The sequence below is a fragment of the Mustela nivalis genome, assembly GCF_964662115.1.
Source record: "Mustela nivalis genome assembly, chromosome: 7".
In the NCBI taxonomy this organism is placed as follows: domain Eukaryota; kingdom Metazoa; phylum Chordata; class Mammalia; order Carnivora; family Mustelidae; genus Mustela; species Mustela nivalis.
The window spans coordinates 68,562,890-68,584,860 of record NC_139026.1 but is presented as its reverse complement, the minus strand read 5'-3'; the positions used below and the strand labels follow the sequence as shown (position 1 = coordinate 68,584,860).

The 21,971-nt window shown below is 41.0% G+C and overlaps 1 protein-coding gene across 1 annotated transcript in view; it reads left to right on the top strand.

Moving 5' to 3' along the window:
* The window catches only part of LOC309870275 (liprin-beta-1-like), a gene marked incomplete at its 5' end in the record, with an annotated part of 59,042 nt that extends 37,094 nt beyond the window's left edge, over nt 1-21,948 (top strand). The window contains 16 exons of the mRNA XM_082742453.1: nt 1,496-1,611; nt 2,584-2,640; nt 3,945-4,014; nt 6,218-6,389; nt 6,853-6,885; nt 9,016-9,148; nt 9,435-9,563; nt 11,055-11,205; nt 11,890-12,001; nt 12,149-12,237; nt 15,834-15,956; nt 16,673-16,798; nt 17,373-17,561; nt 18,871-19,050; nt 19,738-19,803; nt 20,085-21,948. Coding sequence (XP_082598579.1) covers nt 1,496-1,611; nt 2,584-2,640; nt 3,945-4,014; nt 6,218-6,389; nt 6,853-6,885; nt 9,016-9,148; nt 9,435-9,563; nt 11,055-11,205; nt 11,890-12,001; nt 12,149-12,237; nt 15,834-15,956; nt 16,673-16,798; nt 17,373-17,561; nt 18,871-19,050; nt 19,738-19,803; nt 20,085-20,171 — 1,833 coding nt within the window. The 3' untranslated portion in view covers nt 20,172-21,948. The remainder of the gene's footprint in view (nt 1-1,495; nt 1,612-2,583; nt 2,641-3,944; nt 4,015-6,217; nt 6,390-6,852; nt 6,886-9,015; nt 9,149-9,434; nt 9,564-11,054; nt 11,206-11,889; nt 12,002-12,148; nt 12,238-15,833; nt 15,957-16,672; nt 16,799-17,372; nt 17,562-18,870; nt 19,051-19,737; nt 19,804-20,084) is intronic.
* Nucleotides 21,949-21,971: the final 23 nt, after the last annotated feature.

Genomic DNA, 21,971 nt, shown 5'->3' with positions numbered 1-21,971 from the left:
GTCATTGATTGATTGGCATCTAGAAGTGTGTTCCAGGTTGTAAGTCCCTACCTTCCTGGCTGACTTCAGAAGGAGGGACGGTCACTGATTGGTTGGTTGACTGGCAGACTGAATTCACTGAGGAAAATTTTATTTTTTTATCACAATATTTTTTAAGTGATTCATGTATTGTAGTTTATGATGGGCTCTTACACCATACTGCTCTACAGTCATCGAAAATTATTTAACCCCAGAGTATAAAATTTGTTCCATAGATTCCATCCTTAGGGTACACAAAGCATTTGTTTAGGAAGGTGTTTTTAGGCATTTTTGTTGTTGCTGCTGTAGTATTATTAAGCCAAGTGTTTTAAGTGGTATCCACAAAGAACTGGTTTGGGGGGTGCCTAGGTGGCTCAGTCGTTAAGTGTCTGCCTTCTGCTCAGGTCGTGATCCCAGGGTTCTGGGATGGAGCCCATCATCAGGCTCCCTGCTCAGGGAAGTGGGAAGCCTGCTTCTCCCTCTCCCACTCCTCCTCCTTGTGTTCCCTCTCACCATGTCTCTCTCTGTCAAATAAATAAAATCTTTTTTTTTTTTTTTTAAAGATTTTATTTATTTATTTGTCAGAGAGAAAGAGAGAGAGCAAGCACAGGCACACAGAGTGCAAGGCAGAGTCAGAGGGAGAAGCAGGCTCCCTGCGGAGCAAGGAGCCCGATGTGGGACTCGATCCCAGGACGCTGGGATCATGACCTGAGCCGAAGGCAGCTGCTTAACCAACTGAGCCACCCAGGCGTCCCAAATAAATAAAATCTTAAAAAAAAAAAAAATCTGGTTTGAACAACATTCTATATTAGACTAGTGATAGAAAATAAAGTGAAAACAGATGTGTTTACAAAGCACTTTACCCAAATCTCATCTCAAATCATGACAACCCTGTCAGGTAGGCATTGCCATTCTCATGTTACAGAGGAGAAAACTGGTGCCCAGTTAAGTGACTTGCATAAGGTTAGAACCAAAGTTTTTACTAGGGCTTAACGTTGTCAGGATCAACTATTGACTTACTTGATGGTATTATGTTTTATTCAGAACCAAGTTCAAAAATGACCTTCCTTGGGGCACCTGGGTGGCTCAGTGGGTTAAGCCTCTGCCTTCAGCTCAGGTCATGATCTCAGGGTCCTGGGATCGAGCCCTACATCGGGATCTCTGCTAAGCAGGGACCTGCTTCCCCCCTCTCTCTGCCTGCCTCTCTGCCTACTTGTGATCACTCTCTCTCTGTCAAATAAATAAATAAAACCTTTAAAAAAAAAAAATGACCTTCCTCCAGAATGTTTTCTCTGACTTTAACAGTCATTGATGTTTATATCCAGAGACCATTTTATAAATAGAAGAATAGTGTTTTTAAACATAGGTGTATGAAATTTTTTTGATGGACCATGTAATTGTCTCCGTTATTTTTATTTTATCTCTGTGACTTCTGTCTTATTTATTGGATTTTTTACTTTCTCTAATTACATTACAGTTCCACACCAGCATCTTACAAGTTTCAATGCCTTCATTACTGCCAACATCTAAGGGCCTGGAAACGTCTGAAAGCGCAAAATTGCCTCCCCAACCAGAGACTTCATTCGAAGAAAGGTATGTCATTTATGACCCAACATTGCAATATAAATGTTCAGCAGAGTAGATCAAGCAAACACAAGAGTGCATTGCACTTTATTTACAGACACAGGTTTTACTGTGAGAGGCAAGAAACTGTAAGGCATGTGCCAGGGGACCAGTGTAAATCAATCACTACAGTCAGTTCTGGATTATTGAAATAAAGGGTGTGAAGCAAGAAGTCCTAGGGCAGGAGTCCAGGGAGGTGTGGTGTTCAGGTTAGAGAGAGATTTTAGGGGACTCAAGTTTTATGTCCTAAGTCATGGGGAGCCGCCAGTGGGTCCCAAGCCCCATAGCAATGGTCATGTGGCCCAGGCTGTTCGGAAGAAGGATTTGGGACAGGGATACAGTAGTTTCTCCATTAACAAGTAGAATTTTGAGGGAGCATGTTCTCAATTACTTAACCTTATAATGAGACCAAATAAAAGAAAATTTAATAGAATATTTTAGGGGCACCTGGATGGCTCAGTGGGTTAAGCCTCTGCCTTTGGCTCAGGTCATGATCCCAGGGTCCTGGGATCGAGCCCCACATAGGGCTCTCTGCTCGGCAGGGAGCCTGCTTCCTCTTCTCTCTCTGCCTGCATCTCTGCCTACTTGTGATTTCTCTGTCAGATAAATAAGTAAAATATATTTTTAACAAAAGAAAATATAGTAGAAAATTTTAAAAGAGAGGGGCAGCTGGGAATCCTCAGTAAATTCAGCAGCTGACTCAATCTCAGCTCAGGTCTTAATCTCAGGGTTGTGGGTTCAAGCCCCATGCTGGGCATGGAGCCTGTGTTTAAAAACAAAACAAAACAAAACACACATGACTGTTTTAAAAGAGAAATCGCTTCCCCAGCACAATTTTTTGTTTTTTTGACAGTTCTGCTTGCTTAGAATATATATGGTCTTTTACTTGTGTAGCACACACATTCCATTTTTTTTTTCCTTTTCTTTTCTTTCTTCTTTTAGTGATGGAAAAATAATCCTTGGTGCTTCTGTTGAAACCCAGCCGTGCGATAGTCTTTCGTAAGTCATGTTCTTGAATGTGGAAAATGTCATTGATACCTGGGAGAGAGGAAGCTTCTGACAAACTCACAGTGACCACTGTGAGAAGCGGATGACTGAGGCCTGAATACATTAATGCAGGTGTGGTGGTTGGATGTCAGGGAAAGGGGAGGTTGTGAGTTAACAAAGAGATACTTGCTCATGGACTGTTATCCATTATCTCGTGCCAAGTGTTTGCACGGCTTTAGCCTTCCTTCATCAGTTTTCATGTGAAGTGCAGTGCTTTGAATTTCAGGTTTGCACTGGCTTGCATTTTGACCCTAGCAGAAAAGAGTCACAGAGAATGATGTAATGGCTGGAAAGGCTGCAGTAGTTTTTTGCATTCTCCATGTAGTAAACCGGTCCATTATCTATGTTTATCCAAGTTCAAGTCTGAATTAGGAAAATCTCTTACCAGAGCAGTATTCAAAGATGAGATCTTCTCTTTTCTCACCAATATCTTTTACTTTATTTGATACTGGACAAGTCTAGTAACTTATGTACACATGAGTACATGAGAATTGCCTTTTAAAAGTTTGTGTATGTGTGTTACTCTGCTTCTTAGAGCTTTTTTCTCTCTCTAAACTGGTCACCTATTCCTGACTTCCATTTTTGAAAAGACAGCCCTGTACACTTGAATGCTAGTTATGTGAAAGGGAAAAAAATCTCTGGATGTTTACAGTGTCACTTCACCTTTGCAAGGATAGCAAACAAATTATTATGGGCAGCCAGAGGGATTTTTCTTGTATGCCTCGATCTGAACTGTAAAATGAACTACTTGGCCAGATTCAGAAAATGGATTCCTTTGTGAATTGAAAAGTAACACTTCTGTGCTTTATTTTAATTACAAGGATTATATATAAATAGTATGTGAGTATTTTAGAAGTTCCCTGGTATATTAACTAAAATTTAAATAAAAATAAAAAATAAAAAAGTTCCTGGTCTAAATGTATACATAAAAGGATACACCACTGGTCCATGGAAAAATGCTGGTTTATTTTCAAATGTTGACATCACAAGGAGAGTCCTAAGTGTTTTTCCAGCTATTCTAACATGTGTGGGACATTTAGAGTTATTGGCAGGACAGTTAACCACCTCTGCTTTTAAAAGAACTCAATGTTATAATTTAGTAAAGCACATAAGTGACTGCCTGAATCCGGATTTTCTTTTATGACCAGGATTCAACCCACACACAGTTTTAGTTTCTTTCCAAGATATTCTCCTAAGAAACAGTGGCACCAGAGCCACTTATTATTAATCCTAATTACTATTATTGTTATTTTTAGAACTTCAAGTCTGCAAAAGTCCAGCAGCCTGGGCAATCTGAAGAAAGAGTCATCAGATGGGGTTGGTTCTGTGTTGTTTCTCTGTCTGTTACCCTGAGACGCAAATATTTAGGGATCCTCACATTTTCCCATTTTCCAAAGAAAACTGTCAAGAAGAGTTTGAGGTTTCTCTAATGCAGATCTATTAGATACCACAGTTAATGGTAAATATTAAGAAGGGTGAATATGAACAGTTGAAACTAGTGTATATAATCACAACTGAAGACTAATTAGCCATTATTGGAAATAAATGGAACTGAGATTGTATAGCTTAGAAGTAGATAAAAGTTTATTTTAATTTCTAGAATTGTGTGTAACAGTTTGTGAATATATGAAGCCATTCCTATGTCCAGATTACAATGGAAAAATGTTTGTGATGTCTGATACATGGGATTGCTTAACTGTCTCCAAAAAACCCAAACTCAGAACCTCCAAAACATGTTATATGAAAGAAACCAGATACGAAAGATCAGATAGTCCACGATTCCATTTATGTGAAGTATGTAGAGTAGATAAATCCATAGAGACAGAACCCAGTTTGGCGGTTGCCAGAGATGGAGAGGGAGGAACGGAGAGAAACTGCTTCCAGGGTGAGGGGTTTTATTCAAAATGATGGAAATGTTTGGGAGCTAGGTGGAGGTGGCAGTTATATAACACCGTGAGTGTACTTAATGTCCCCTAATTGTTCAGTTACTTTTTATGTTTCACCTCAATAAACTGTTGGGGAGGTACAAAAAACAGACAAAACCCCCAACTCTCAATCAGGCTAGTGATATTCTTAATTATCATATTTGGGCTTCCTAAGACCTCACAAAACATCCTTAGGTCACCCGCCCGAGAACAGCTGTTTATTTAATATAGCCACTGTGTATACAGCAAACATTTTGGTGTTCTGTTTTTTTGTCTTTTTTTTTTTAAAGACCTCATCAACAAGGGCTCTCGTTCTTCCTCCAATTTTCAACCATTAACTCTGTAAAGGCTACCTTCTGGTAGGCCACTTCCAGATGCACTCCCTTGACTGCTGGCTCTGAATGCCTTGAGTTGTAATGTAGGTGTCCCTGATAAGGCATGGACTGTGCACACAGCTGTAATTACAGGCATCCTTTGTCCTTTTTTGTCTTGCCAATTCAATAAATGATTAAATGATTTTGACATCTGTGGTGAGACATAGGTAATAGTTGCACTAAACTGTGGCATCTATAAACTTGTAGTTACGATGAGCAATAAATTCAGAGGATAAAATAACCACCTTCAAAGCTTGTGTCCCCTCTCCCCTTTCTCTACCTCTGCAAAAACAAAAACAGAGGGCAGGAGATGTTAGAGGAATGAGGGCATGCAAATCAAAGCATCTTTGGATCCTACTAAAACAATATAATAGATCATGTTACTGGAACTGCTAATTCAAATAACAAGAAAGCTAAAAAATCAACAGTACTTAGAAGTATAACTTAATTACAGTTAAGTTTCGCGATAAAGACCTTGACCTATTAGAGACAGCCAAAGAATCTTCTGAATCGATGAAGAAAAATTTAATTATAACAAGTTTAGTTTTGGTGTTAAGTGTATTAAGCATGTCATAGTGTTTGAAAATTGGTGATCTGTGTCGGGTAACTTGCAGGCAAGGTAATGAATATGTCTCAGAACACCCTCTCAAAAACAAAATGTTTAACAGTCACTGGTTGTGTCCTCATTTGACTAGTAATTCCTTGAGTAGAATATTTAAATAACTGGAGTAGAATCTCTTTCTGCTGCTGGTGTAGAAGCTTGGAGATAACGCCTACTTTGCACAGTGATTATATTACGCTGGGCTTCTGATGCAGTTACGGTACAAAGACTGTGAACTGCATTGTAACCTAGTCCATGTCATAACCATTCGAAAAATAGGAAGCCTGCTGGTATTCTGGTTATGCAGTACCTTATTTCCATGTCATTGGGGGAATGAGGCAAATAAAATAAAGCTTGAGAATTTCTATGTCCTAAATACTTCACATCTGAAGCATGCCGGTTATAGGTCAGTGATGAACATGTTTTTGTTGCTGCTCTTGCTTCCTAAGTAGCTTTCAGAACTGACTTTCTAAATTGTAATATGGTGCTTGGTGTTCATAATCAACTTATCAGTTCTGTGATTCTTTTAAATAAAATCACATGTGTAACAGATCAGGCGTTGTGCCCAGCGTGTACTCCTAATTGTGCACAGCCACGCTGTGTTCCATTTATTATTACTTGTCTTTTAGGATAAAGCTCCTGTAGAAAGCAGCCCATTCAGGGGCCTCCCTCCGAAAGCTCCGGGGCGTGATGCATCCGTGGACGACAACCCCTTTGGCACTCGGAAAGCCAGATCATTCTTTGGGCGTGGCTTTTTTAAAATAAAAAGTAACAAGAGGACAGCAAGTGCACCAAACTTGGGTACGTATGGCCAGCGTGCTTTTGCTTTAATTCACTCAGGACGAGGACAAGGTCAATCCCCTCCCTTCCCTGGTTCATTGATCTGTGCGTTTCTCGTTCTCGGAAATGAAGGTGAATGCAAGAAACTGCCCCCTTGGGTTTAATTCGGTGGTAAAGATAGCTCTGTGCAGGCCATCACCCTGCTCTCCTTGTTGGAGTATAAGTGTAGAGGAAAGACCAAAACCCTTGACACTCTCTGAGTTCATTGTAAACAGCTTCTCATCTGTTTCGAAAGTGGACCAATTAACCCCATATTGTTCCTGCTAATGGAGTCTGCGATGTTGGAAGCACAGCGCAGTGCTTGCCTTTCCTCCCCCGTGTGTATTTTGTGAGTAGGACTTTGAGCTGTGTTTCATTTTGTCATTCTCCTGTGTTCTCTCCATTGGGCTGCGTGTGATTGTGTGCATTGTTGGGATATCTGAAGATCGTAAACGAAGTGCCAGTGCACCCACCCTAGGTATCGTACCCCTGCATGCCAGCCTTCGCCAGTGCTGTCCTCCAGGCTGACTAATCCTTGCTCTTGGTATCTGCGATCTCTAGAAAGCAAGCTGGCAGCGATCAGAAAATGTTGTCCTCGACTCCAGAGAGTTCCTTCCAACTGCTGCTAAAGTGAACTTTCTGGAGAGTCTTTGCTTCCCAGCCTACGTGCTGTTTTAACCCCTGCTAATGACACCTTGCCAGGAGCTCTGGGAGGACCCAGAAGCGCACGGCACCCTCAGAGTCCAGGGCAGGACTCTCCTGCCTCGTACCTTCCAGCTTTCTCACCCTTCCGGTGCATCCTGTCTCACACTAACTCCCAGGTCCTGACAGTTCCTTCTCCATGTCTCCATTATCCCCAGAGAGCAATGTTTTCAGCCAAATCGAGAAGTCTGTAGAAGACATTGCAAATGATTGCTTTAGACTGACTTTTCTTAAGGGAATGTTCTTCTGACATTTATTGCTTTGAAGATGGAAGTGGCATTTAGTGACACTGGAGGAAGATTTCTGGGATATTTAAGGAGCCTCCCCTAGAGTGATTTTAGGAGAGGGGAAACTCCGTTTTCCTTTTTAAAAGTGTGGGGCATGGGAGGGAGGAAACATCCTCAAAACAAAAAAATGAAAACAGGATGCTTTTAGAATGAGGGTGAGTTAGGCAACATTTTCTGGTATACCCGTACCCATGATGGCTTTGGGGTTTGGATGGAAAGGTTCCTTTGGATTTTCCCTGAGATACCCATACACCAACTCATGTGGGTCAGCACAGGTTACTTTTCTCCCTTTGCAGTCTTACATTTCTAGAATACACATGGGATAAATAAAATCCAGACAACATTTTCAAATGTTTTTGCATCTTTCTTAGAAGAAATACATTGTTAATGCTAAGAGCCCAGTGCTGCTTATTATAACCTATAATCACAGCTGTGCTTCGTAGAAAAGTCAACCTCTGCAACTTTTGTATCTTGCTGAAACACCATTTCTGTGATTTTTGTACAACTTTTTCTTTCCCGTAAAAGTGTCGTCTCACACTGAGGAAACAGTACTGCTTGTGTTTGTTAGTGGGGGATCATGTCTTAAGGGGCAGGTAAAAGAATTAAGAAATAGAGAATGCTGGGAGAACTGGGCGTAGCAAATTTGGATGTTACTCTTTCAAGGCAGAATCAACAGACACTGATTTTATATCAAAAGAAAAATGTGTGCATATCCAGTACAGTCTTTTCTCAGTAGGACATAGCAAGTTATAAATAGGAATAACTCTCTTGAAAAAAGACTGCCAGGGCTTGGTGACTAGGATCTGATGTAAATGCCAAAGGAGAGGAGGGAGTGAAAAGAAAATGCCAAAGAGTGTGAATGGGAGTAACAGGAAGAATATTAATTAGTATCAAGGGAATATTAAATAAGAAAATCTAAGAGAATTCTTCTGAGAATTGGATGGATTTGTTGAGTCTAAGATGTTCCTGGCACAGCACATTGGGAATATCCATAAACGTTCAGATCCTGAGTCTGGGGAGAGAGATTAGGACCAGAGATTGTGATACCGGCTGCTTATGAATGAGGGAAGCCATCATTTTGTGCCAGGCACGGAGTGGGTGAACTTGTTCAGAGATCCTGCTGGCAGGAGCCTAGAACAGAATCTCGGAGTGGAAGAAGAGGAGAAAACAGGTCCTATAGCAGAGAAGAAACGATCAGATGACAGATCTGGGAGATTGTCCTAACAAGATGAAGGAGATGATGTTTTTGAAGAATGTGGGAAGAATGTCAGCAGTACCAAGTGCTGCAGAAAAATCGAGATTAATTTAAGTGATCTCAGATCACTTAAAGAATGTGGCAATCCTATCCCACCTTTGAACTTCAAAGAGGTGGCAATTTGTGAGTTAATGAATTTAGGCACAATATCATATGTGATATTATACACATCATTCACTGATACACAGCAGACGGTAAAGCAGAACATAAATTTGTGTTCCATCTGTAATATTTGTAGGGTGGTCTTTACAGACCAACAGAAGAAGAATTTGTGAAGAGTTGCTAAAGTTAAGAAGGGTAGCATCTAGTCATGTTCATTCCGTACTTTAAAACTCACCAAGTATGTATTCTGTTCTTGGGATAGCTGAAACAGAGAAGGAGACAGCTGAGCACCTAGATCTGGCTGGTAGATCTTCCCAGCCGAAAAATTCGCAGATATCTCCACCATCGCCGGATTCCAAAAAGAAATCCAGAGGGATCACGAAACTCTTTAGAAAGTAAGTAACACAGCAGACAACCGGAGGGGGCTTTGTGTTGTGTGTTGCTCAAATGTAGGAATAAATGGAAGATTGCCTAGAAACAAGTATGCAGTTGTAAGGCTTTGCTGTTCCTTTGATGGAAGGAAGATTGTGATCTGGGATGCACTGACTCACTGGGTCTCAGTTAAAGTGTAAATCCAGACATCTTTTCTGACCATACATAAGCAATGTTCTCATTAACTTTAAAGTCCTAAGGTCTCCTCAGGTCTCTACAAGGCAATGTGATGTTGTTTCTTCTATTCAGACTTAGGAGAAGTCAGTCAACTACATTCAACCCAGATGACCTGTCTGAGCCTGAATTTAAAAGAGGAGGGACAAGGGCAACTGCAGGGCCACGACTGGGTTGGTCTCGAGATTTGGGACAATCTAACAGGTGAGAAAAACTGAACGAATGGACTTTGACATCTCTACCCACATGTCCAGGCTATGAGCACTTGCAATGTTAGTACTGTCCCTGGGCTGAGCAGTAGAATCCCTTGCTTACCCCTTTGCCTGGCAGAGGGGTCCGTCATCTTTAGAGCAGTGCGGGTTGGCAGTGGTTGGTGAAAATCATGCAGAAGATGAGGGCTGCGTGAGCCAGGGGAGGAACCAAAGCTAAAGTGTCAGCAACATCTGTGTAAGAATGATTCTTTGACTTCAATCTGACTGAGAAAATAGTTACTCCAAGTACTCTAAAGCATAGCTCTAGAGAGATGGGCTAACATAGCGGTTAAGAGTAGGTTCTAGAGACAGACTGCTTGGATCTGATTGCTGGCTTGGCTGCTTCCTGTAACCTGGGTGACCTTTGAGCAACTACATCCATACTCTACGCCTCCGTGTCCCCTGGTATGAATTAGTCTAATTATGAAGATTAAAGGAGTTAATATGCGTTGAGTATCTGGTAAATAGTAACTGTTCAGTGAACGTTAATGACTAATGGATTCTGTGAACGCACCTACATAAATTCATTAAGACACAAATTCTAACGGAATTTAATCAGGATTAAATAATCCTGAATTTATCAGGACTATGTAATGCTTTATCTGTTAAGACTCTAGGAACTTTTCCTACACCCTTACCACAATTGAGGGCTGTTTTGAAATTACTGTACTGACCTACTGAGCATGAGAAGGATGGGGTTGGCAAACATCTAGCACAAACCATTACACTTAGTCTTTGGAACATGGTCTCTCCTACCCTTGCAGAAGACTGGGCACAGGTTTTATCAAGGAGGAAACCCTGGCTTTCTCCAAACACATGAAGGTCTCATTTGCCATGTGTTCTCTTTATACACAGTAGAGGATCTCCTTGTGCTGTTTTAAAAAAAAATAAAGAAAATTTTTGTTTATCTACATTTTTTTTCCCCCAAAGAGGAACACGATTTACATGTCAAAGTAGAAAATTTGACCCAGAAATTACTGTGATTATGTTTCCCTATACTCAGTGATGGCATGTTGCGCTCTTCTCACTGATAACCATTTGGAGAGAAACCATAATTCTGCTACAGTTCAAGTTAGACTTGATTTCTTTCCATCTAACCTAGTGTTTTCTGTTTAGAAATTCAGTCTTCAAACCACGTTGACTGAAACTAGTACAGTGACTTGACTTGTTGGTTCAACTTGTTTTTCTTCCACAAATATGTTTCTTGCTCAAACATATTGAATCTTTTGTGGTTTCATTTGAAAATGAAAGCTGTGGTCCTTTTGAGGTAACTTTCAATGCCAGTACCACCTCCCCTAAACATGGACTGAAAAGTAAGCTTTTCATGGTCAAATAGGGCATTACTAGGGAATTTCTACATTCATTCAGTATAAGTTGGTCAACCTTGAGAAGCCACAGGGCTGGCTTGGAATTGTTCTTCACACAGTTGTTCGTTTTCTTATAGCGACTTGGATATGCCATTTGCCAAATGGACCAAGGAGCAGGTTTGCGATTGGCTTGTGGAGCAGGGCTTGGGGTCCTACGTGAATTCAGGCAAGCACTGGATTGCATCTGGCCAAACACTTCTGCAGGCTTCTCAGCAAGATCTGGAGAAGGTGACTGCTTCTCTGTTTTGTTTAGACAATGGTTACTGAGAAAGAGAATATGATTGTAGAATTGTTTTATACTCCAGAAAGGGGAGTGGGGGGAGCCAGTCAGTACTCTTGAAAAACTGTGTTTTCTGCTTCACACTTTTTTTTTTTAATTTAATCGCATGGATTTAACAAGAAGGACCTGATCTTAATGATTCCTTATGAAACATGTAAGCCACTGGCTATTTTAATGAGAAATAATTGTATAGACATAATAATAAACCTTAAGCTCATATTTCTCAGAATCTTTGTGAGGCTTTAGCATTGGCCCAACTTCTCAGTGTAATGTATGCAATTCAACTTTACTTTGCAAAAAGGAAAAGGAAAGAGCCCTACATCTTTCGTCAAATTATTTAACATATTTCCTAATTGTTTAACCTTTTGTACAGAAAGAATAGAATTCCAGTCTTGCTGAGGAAGGAGCCTACTAGGGAATGGAACATCCCACTAAACTAGTTGCTGTGGTCTTGGCTTTCTAGGGGCCTTTTGTTCAGCAACATTTCACCAACTTGACTTGGCATGCTGACTGAACAGGATTGTCGGGTCTTTAACACTGGCTTCGTTTGGGGGGAGCTGGCATCTTTTGCCAGTGGCATCTAGCCCATAGTGACAGAATGGTCAAACCAGTGTTTCTGCTTATTATTTCAGGAACTTGGGATTAAGCGTTCACTTCATCGAAAGAAGCTCCAGCTGGCACTGCAAGCCGTGGGGTCTGAAGAAGAAACCAACCATGGAAAGCTGGATTTCAACTGGGTTACTAGTAAGAGATTTTAAATTCACTCATTCATGAATGAGTAAATGAGTGACTGACTGAATGAATGAATAAATGAATGAAGCTGCTTTTTCTTTTGAATCACAAGTACAGGTGTTGCGTGGCTTACTAACAACACCGATTTCTCTCCTGTAGGGTGGTTGGATGACATTGGTCTCCCCCAGTACAAGACCCAGTTTGACGAAGGACGGGTAGATGGTCGAATGCTCCATTACATGACTCTTGTAAGTGATTGGCTCCTGGGAGTTGGGGAAGGGGAGTGTCAAATTGCTTTTCTCTGGAAAGACACAGAAATAGTGAGCAAAATACATTGTTGTCACAATGATTCCACCAGAGTTTCAGGGTGTTGCCTTAACTTGAGAAGAGCCAGAAGAGTTTCTGTTAAGTTGAAGTCAGAGGATTTGGTGATTGCAGTATCGTTGGGAAATTTAAAACTTGGATTTAAGCTGTATGAAGGCTAATCTAAACTCAGCTCTCCAGGAAGATGGTTTTATGTATATTCGACAATGTAGACCCTGAAGTGCACGCTTTGAAGGGGTAAATTTTCGCATAATTTTATATGCGAATTATATGTTATGAAGATGCTTTGTCTTATTTTATTTTAGATTTTATTCATTTATTTGAGAGAGAGGGTGAGATAGAGCACGAGCCCAGAGAGGGTCAGAGAGAGGAGGAGACTTTCACTAAGAAGGGAGCCTGATGTGAGGTTTGGTCCCAGGACTCTGGGATCATGACCTGAGCCGAAGGCAGCCACTTAACTGACTGAGCCACCAAGGCGCCCCTCTCCTAACGATGTTTAAAAAATAGAGTGTAGAGTGTCGAAGCCCTGGGGGTTTCTGAGTTACACATTCCTATATGCAGTGACTGCTCAGAAGAGACCACCCTTTTGACCTGACATCTAGAGACCCGTCTCCTCTCCTCCCTTCTGCTTTGGAGAATGTTACCCAAAACCTGCCTCCTTTCTCTCTTTAGCCCCGTTCCACTAGGGGAGTAATCGCAGAGGCAAGAAGTAGGCTGAGGTGGACTCTCTGATTCCTGCATTACTGTTCCGTATTTTTATCCTTCCATCTAAGAGGTAGAAGGACTTTACAACAGTAGAAGAGACGGTTTCCAGGAGAACTTGTTCTAGATTCCGCAGTCCTGTTAGTGCACTGCTGATTTAGATTCTTTTCTTTAAAAGGCCTTTTGTGAGCTACGCTCTGGAACCAACCCCAAGAAGTATCTTCTTTAAGTTTGTTGAAAATTTGGGGCATCTGGGTGGCTCAGTGCGTTAAGCCTCCGCCTTCAGCTCAGACCATGATCTCAGGGTCCTGGGATTGAGCCCCGCATCGGGCTCTCTGCTCAGCAGGGAGCCTGCTTCCTCCTCTCTCTCTCTGCCTGCCTCCCTGCCTACTTGTGATCTCTGTCTGTCAAATAAATAAATCGTTTTTTAAAAAAAAGTTGTTGAAAATTTCAAACAGCTTATTTTTCAATGTCAGAATTGTGGGGTTCCTTTCATGGGATTCATTTTCTTCTCTGTCATTGAACCAAAGTCCGTACCTTGGTGGGCACCTGCTTGTAATAACACGAGCGCGTGGCACATTGCATGTATACTGTGTGCCAGACACTCTTCCAAGCTCCGTACTCCTATGAATACTCCAGTTTCAGCAAGCCTTGAGGTGACATTCTTGTTATCCCCCAGTGTTTAGGTGAGGGAATGAGAAACTTGAGAAATGGGGTAGCTCAACCAAGTTTCCACAGCCAGAAAGTAGTCAGAAGTCACAGGGTGTTTGAACCCAAGATGTTTCCAGATTCCTCCTCTTAATAGCTCAGCCTGCAACAAATTCAGTAAATACTTGCCTGCTTGTCTAGGTAGGTATGCTTCTGCACGAACGTGAGTAGATTCAGGCTTAAAACCACAAGAAAAGTGCACATAAATTTTGTGACTATAAAAGAGTAAATCATCTTAGACAATTAGACCTCAAAAGTTCTGAGTCACAAAAATACCTATTTGAACATGGTATCCTGGGCTGGATCCTGGAATAGAGAAAGGACCTAGTGGAAAAACTGATGAAATCTGAGTAAAGTCTGTAGTTTTAATTACCATTTTTTTGTTTATGTTAATTCCTCAGTTTTGATGACTACATTATGGTTATAGAAGGTGTTAACCATTAGGGAAAGCTGAGTGAAGGATATATGGAACTATTATCTCTTCTTTGGCAACTCTTTGGTAAATTAAAATTACCTAAAAGATTTTTTTAGGGGCACCTGGGTGGCTCAGTGGGTTAAGCCCCTGCCTTCGGCTCAGGTCATGATCTCAGGGTCCTGGGATCGAGCCCTGCATCAGGCTCTCTGTTTAGCAGGGAGCCTGCCTCTCCCTCTCTCTCTATGCCTGCCTCTCTCCCACTTATGATCTCTCTCTCTCTGTCAAATAAAAAAAAAAAAAGAAGAAGAAGGCGGTGGCACCTGGGTGGCTCAGTGGGCTAAACCCCTGCCTTCGGCTCAGGTCATGATCTCAGGGTCCTGGGATTGAGTCCCGCGTCGGGCTCTGCTTAGCAGGGAACCTGTTTCCTCCTCTCTCTCTCTGCCTGCCTCTGTGCCTACTTGTGATCTTGCTCTGTCAAATACATAAATAAAAATCTTTAAAAAAACAAAAGATTTGTTAAAAAATCTAAAAATAGTATCTGTTTTGATTTAAATCAGCCCTCTAAAAAAAATGTCTCAAGCTAAAATAATTTGCATTGTATTTACATTGTAATCACGTATTTAGATTTTTTTAAATCTGAAAAACTTGAATTAGTTGAAACTGACCCACGTGGAAATGTTTTGAATGGGTGTCTCAATCTTAGATTAAAATGTGTTGAATGCCTTCTAACTTACCATAAGGAAGTGCCTTAAAGAAATTGATCAAAAAAAAATTCAGGAAATAATTTTGCTGAGTAGCTTTAAGAATTTAAGCTGATTGTCCAATATTTTTATTTAAAAACTATTTCTATAATAGATTATCACCCCCCCCACCACCAACAAATGTGTTTATCAGTAAGGTGTGTCTAAAATGGATATTTTTCTTGTTTTATTTTCTGGGTGTGTTTGGAAATAGACTGGTGCTTATCTTGACACTGCCCTCCACATCACCTTCTGAAATAATTTGTTTTGGTGTGTTTGGTATGTTTGAAATGTTCCCAATAACCACAGACAGGAAAGTTACACCTGGAAGGAACTGATGGTGATACATGTTGCTACTAATAACTTCTTCATGTCTCCTTTCTCTTTAACTCTCACCAAAACCTTCTCATCGATCACAGACTCTGCTGGATAGAGCATAATAATCAAGAACTAGAGATTCCTTGAGGCTTGGGGAATACTATAACAGAGATACTTTTCTGATTTTCTCCCAAATGGTGATGTGCCTTAGTTCAGCAAACCTAGTTCTGCTGTCCTCACGGAACATCATGGGCTCTTAACTCTTTGCTTTATCACACCAAATCAAAGTGTAACCCAGCCAATTCCTTTCCAACTGTGCTCTACAGAGCTGTGGGGTCTCACGATCCTGTTTCAAAGTGTCCGGAAGAGAAACAGGTGAAACTTGGCTTCTGTTGATACAACACTAATTTTTTGGTGGTTGTTTTTAATTTGGGGTCCTGGAGAGGATTTTGTTGGGAACAGGAAAAAAAGTGTTCTGTTACCAAATAAAGGGTTTTCGAAAATACAAGCGCTATGTTGGTAGAGGGGTTTCCTAGTTTTACTTGTTTTCTGAAATTTCCCTGAGAAGGTCCTCCTGCTCCAGGCCAGCTCAGTGAACTCCTCTTTTTGTTGTTGTTTTGTTTTGTTTTTTTTTCAGGATGACTTACTGTCTTTGAAGGTCGTGAGTGTGCTACATCATCTCAGTATCAAAAGGGCTATCCAGGTCCTGAGGATCAATAACTTTGAACCGAACTGTCTGGGGAGGCGGCCGTCTGACGAGGTAGCACCTGAGGTTGAGATTCCCGCTGCATGCGCTCTCCATGCACGGGACAGCTGTGCGGGCAAAACAGACACACGAGTCTTCATGGGCCGGCAGGGAAGGCTTCTGCCATCCTCAGAGCCTCAAGTCCAGCCTCATTACCTTCTCGGGCTTTATTTTCCTATATCCCCCCCATTGTGATGGCTCTACCTGTGTAACCACAAAGATTGTGTTTTAATTTCCCTCCCTCCTTTTCTCAGGTGTCTCTTATTTTCTTGCCTCCTTAAGCCACAGAGTTAAATATCACTCTAGAGACTTGTTTTCCTAAAGCACTGCTTCATGAGTTTGTGAAAAAAGCTTGGAACACTGGCACGGATGCCTCAAAACAAAACTGAGATTAGCAGTCCCCTTTTCTGTAATACTTAGTGGGATGTCGAGGGAATTGTGCTCTAGAAGGCAGACTTTGTAGAAGGTGCAGTTTGAGTGTTTGGGATCCCACAGTCAATGGACTAACGCTCCTTTTATTTTGTTTTACTTTTTTCATAAAAAAATAAAATGTTCCAGATTTCATTGTTTATGCACCACACCCAGTGTTCCATGCAATACGTGCCCTCCTTAATACCCACCACCAGGCTCACCCAACCCCCTACCCCCCTCCCCTCCAAAACCCTCTGTGTGTTTCTCAGAGCTCACAGTCTCTCATGACTGAAGCTCCTGGTGGTTGTTTGTTCTCACAGAACAGCGTCACCCCGTCCGAAGTTCAGCAGTGGACCAATCACCGGGTGATGGAGTGGCTGCGCTCCGTGGACTTGGCAGAATATGCCCCCAATCTCAGAGGCAGTGGTGTCCATGGTGGGCTCATGGTAAAACTCTCTTTTAATTGAAAAACTGACTTCTCATTTTGTTTCCATCAGTCAAATGAGTTAGGACATTATCAGTTTGCTTGTCATAATCCTAGCACCATCAAACTGAGCCCTCCTGTAACCATTTCTAGGGAGTCTTTACTTTCCGAGTATTTTTCCCCATCATGTATTTGTATCATGTAGGGTTAGATCAGATTTCAATCCATTGTCTCTTATCTTATGTGACCATCTGGCCACCGGTTCTCATGTGAGGCGCAGCACCAAAGGCGTGAAACACCTGCCACATCCAGATTCTATTTCTGCACAGTGATATAAGGAGTCGCCTTCCAAAGGCTCCACTTTGGGGAGCTACAAGCCCTAACTTTGGAATGCATGGATGTTGGGAACGGCTCTACTTCTCACTGGCTTAGGCAAAATAAAGATCTATAGCTTGAAAATCAAAGTCCATGCTCGGTCTCTCTGGGCTGTTGCGGGATCATTGGTGATGACTAAATGAAGGAACTTTCCCAATTACAAAGCGCAGGGCAGACATGCATGATACACAGTGCCTTAAATGAATTTTTTTTTTTTATAGGTTCTAGAACCTCGTTTTAATGTAGAAACAATGGCTCAGCTATTGAGCATCCCACCAAGTAAGACCCTCTTGCGAAGACATTTGGCTACTCATTTCAACCTTCTGATCGGGGCCGAGGCCCAGCACCAAAAGCGTGATGCCATGGAGTTACCAGATTATGTACTCCTGACAGCCAAGGCCAAAGTGAAGGTTGGTTTAGGCTTCTGTCTTCTAATAACTGGTTAAAGCAAAAACTAAAGCTGGGGCTTGGTTTTGACCTGACTGTCCCATTTTCTGGAGTTTCCTGAGTCTTGTGGATGGGTTAATGGTCTGTGCATCTTTAAGAGTAATTAAGAAAATGCATTTTTGCAAGTGTCTTTCTGGGGGAACCTTTGCTCACATTTATTCTATTAGAGTTAACAGTGATGAAGAGGATGACGTTGGGATGCAGTCAATGTATTGCCAATGCAGAGTCCATGACTTGGGCTCAAACATTGATTGCAGTTGTTCTATGGATAAATCCAGCAGAAGAGGAAGATTTCTCACACAGATTCAACTTGTCTGGCTTGCAATGAACCAATCTTGCAAGTTAGAAAAAGATACTTAAGAAATGACTCAAGGTAGACCAACAGAGAATGGCTGTTTCTGGGTATACCCAGATTCATGGGTCATACCAAATTCAGATTACATTTTCTTCTTTTTAATCATTTCTCTGTGAACTCTTATGAGTCTGTTATCTCAACCAACTTAATGTGGAGATAGAGTTTATCAGCTCTTCTGCAAATTTGTACTAATTTCTTTATATATAGAAATATAGATATTTCTCTCTCTCTCTCTTTTACCTCCTCTACCTGCCTGACACTTTCTCATTAGCTCCCTTTCTCTCTTAAGAGATCTGCCAGATTTGAAACTTCTCAAAGACTCTGTTCTATTTAAATTCTCACCATCAGCCTGATCACCGTCTGCTGAACTGATAGTCTCAGGGACTATGCAGTGACTCAGATGGAGTTTCTCTTCCAAGTATCATTAGAAATTCTCTCTCCAAACAAGTGAAGATTCCTTTAGCAACCTCAGTTCTGTTATGGAAGCATAGCCGGCATACAGGATAATCCTAGCTTCCCCTGAAAAGAAAACACAGTTAGGACCATTCTCTTTTCCTGATCTGAGATGGGAAAACCTTGCAAAACTGGATTCATCCCTGAGAAATATCATTGCATTAAGTCCCGTTTAATCAAAAACTAAGGCTCTTGGCATTTTTTTGCGTATCACCGTGACTGCGCAGCTAATTGGGGTGAATAAGTAGAACAAGCTTAATCTTCTGAGATTCATAATCTGGATCATTTATTATATTTGGACACATCAATCATACACACACAGGGTGCTTTTATTTTTGTCACACCAATTTAATCATCCAATTGCTTTTCTCTGTAAATGGAGTGAATATTTGAATCATGCATATTCTCAATTCTCTGCCATATGAGTTTTATTAAATCCCTGGATGTTTGCTTTTCTTTTAAAGCCAAGGAAACTTACCTTCGGCAATTTTTGGAAACTGAGAAGGAAGAGACAGGAAGATAGGGAAAAATATATTTGCCCTATGGAACTGGGACATCCATCAGGAAGTACCTCTAAGAAGGGATTTAAACCTGGATTGGACACGCGTCTGTATGACGAAGATGATTTGGACTGGTTGGAGCAGGTAAAGGCAATAGGACATGCCTGTTTTCTTTCAAGTTCCTCCAGCCATGAAACACTAAATGGAAACTTGATGCACTGTGTCTACTAATCAGTTTTTTCTCTAATATCTGAAAATATAATAAGAAAATAATAGTCAATAGCTTCCCAGTTGCTTGCTATGTCCCAGGCACTATCCTCAGCAGTTAACGTATGTCAGCTTTCACTGACAGAGCCTTGTCATCCTCAGTGTAGGGGGAAGGAAACCGAGGCACGGAGAAGCTGAGTAACTCACCTGAGATAGAAGAGCAGCTTGAAGACCTGGGCTTCCAAGCTGCCAGGCTGGGCTGCTCACTGATGTTATACTGTCTCTGGGTTATGGAAATCTGTGTATTAAGTCAAGTGGAAATACACAGCTCATGTAGTCTTTTTCAATGCAAAGTCCTGGATTTGAGTATTGCCCCCTAGTCACCAATCCTTTGATGTCATTGTCAATATCAGAGCATTAGGCTAGAGGTGCCAGTAAAGGGACATTTTGGCTCATTCTTAGCCTCTGGTTGCTGTAACGAAAGGAGGTATCCCCAGAAGTGTTCTGTTGCTCCCAGCCCGTTTCATATCACTTGCATTATTTCTTCTTCGACTTCTCATTTTGCTGTCCTTTCTTTGAAATGATGCAACCGAGTAGGTCACATGATGGGTGTGTTCTTTACAGATGGAGGATTCAGAAGACACAGTGAGACAGATACGGGTGTTCACCGAAGGCATCAACAATCTAACGGTAAGTCTGTAAAACGAAGTTAAAATGTTATTCTACAGGGGCACCTGGCTGGCTCCGTTGGTGGAGCGTGCGATTCTTGATGGGGTTGTGACTTCGAGCCCTACGTTGGGGGTAGAGATTACTTAAAAATAAAATCTTTAAAAATGAGAAGAAGTTTAAAATAAAAATGTTATTCTAAAAAGATATTTAAAATAACCCCAAAGGACTGCATGTTTTAACGGAGCGTGTGTCGTGCCGAGCTCCTGCTTCCTGTTTCATGACCCCATCCCCTTGTTTTCCAGCGCAAGTTAAAGGAGGACGACATGTTTCGGGATTTTGCCGCCCGTTTCCCCAGTGCCAGCATCACTGACGAGGACTCCAATGTTTAATCTGAGCACTTGGACGAGCATGAGGAGCCCCTTGGCTTTCCTCCACCTGATTTTTCAAACAACTCAAAGAATCTAGAACAAACAACAGATTATATACAATTGATCATTCCACCTTCTCGGAAATGGACACGGAGGCCTGGGTTGCGGGGGACAGCGTGTGCCTATTCCGAAGACGCCATGAAAAATGAGACACTGGTGAATGAGAGTGTAGTGGTCTGTCCTCTATTTAATGTAAAAATCTGTGATATATTTAAAGTGTTGCATTTAATATGAGTGTTTTACTGTAGCGTTTCACGTTCCCATTCAACAGTACCCAGGATTTGGGGATCAGGAAGCAGTGCGTGGATGATCTCGTCACGTCAGTGTGACAACACTGTAGCTGTCAGCATAGGACATCACATGCTTTCAAAATCCGTATGTGGAATTTCCTCAAGTGTTCCACGTGCCTGCTAAATGCCAGCGGCTACCTCCACTTGCCACCTCTTGTCCTATTTTATATATTTTTCTAAATACGTGTATATATTTAGTACATAGAAAATAGAACTTTTATTTTGTGACATACAGGAGATGATGAAAAGCAAATGCAGTGCTCCAAACAGTCATATACCAAGTGGTCCTCGAAAGGTTGGGATGATCTCTCCTTCTCCAAGCTGAATTTTAATGATATTAAAAATGAGTTAATATTGATCATCCCAACTAAATTAGGGTATATGAAATGCCCCTTCTCTGATGACACATCACCCAGTTAATTGTTGAAGAGTTGAAAGTTTCAGCCTTCATCTTGGATCCTTTAGCCTCAAAAGGAAGAACACCAGGGACATTTGAATACTATTAACTCAAATGAATTCAGAAGTTCCCCCCCAAATTTGTAGAAATTTCTGAAGAAATCAGACCCAAACAAAAACCTTCACAGTATTAAGCTGCTTATTTTCCTTCTTGCTGAGTATCTCATGACATCAAAATACTAACCATCTACCTACTGTTATTAATTGTATATTTCTCAGGCTATCAGTGGATGGGATTTTTTTATGTTAAGCTGAATATGCATCTGAACATTTCGTCTCAGAGTTCAGTAACGCTGAGGCTGCACAATGAGTTTTAGAATGGCTATATATTGATGAGAAAACGTAATTCATGTTTTTAGCACAGGGCCCAGATGACATTTATTTCTAAAGGAAATAGCGGTGGCAAAAACTTACTGTGTTTATCATTATTTTTAGGGGTAGTCGAAAAAATAACCTATTTTTTATTCACTACTACACTTCCCACGATAGCCAACATGGTAAAGACACGTCACAAATTGGTGTGGGGAGAGGCAGTTCAGTATGTGCCCATGGATTTGCTTATAAATTCTATTTGAATATCAGTGGTGTGATCTTGCAAGTTCTTAGCAGGTTACCAAGCTTTTCAGCAAGGGCCTATAATACCAAATTACTGTTTATTCGTGACTAAAATGATCTGATGCTAATAATAATCCTTTACTCTCTACTATTCATTGTCTGGTAACTGTATTGGACTCTTACATACTAGTATTTTTTTTAATGTGAACATATGTCACCATTTGAAAAACAATTTCTTATTCAAACCTGGTTAAAAAAAATATGCCAGAAGACTGTTAGAGATGCCAAATATTCTTTATTCAGGGCAGTGTAACATAACTGATGATATGTGATAAAGTTAAATATTTTTTTGATGAGATATATTTTATTTACAAAACATTGTGCACTGCTGGTTTTAACATATGAAAAGAAATAAAGTCAGTTGATAATTGTCTCCTGTTTTTATGCTCTGTGACTTTAT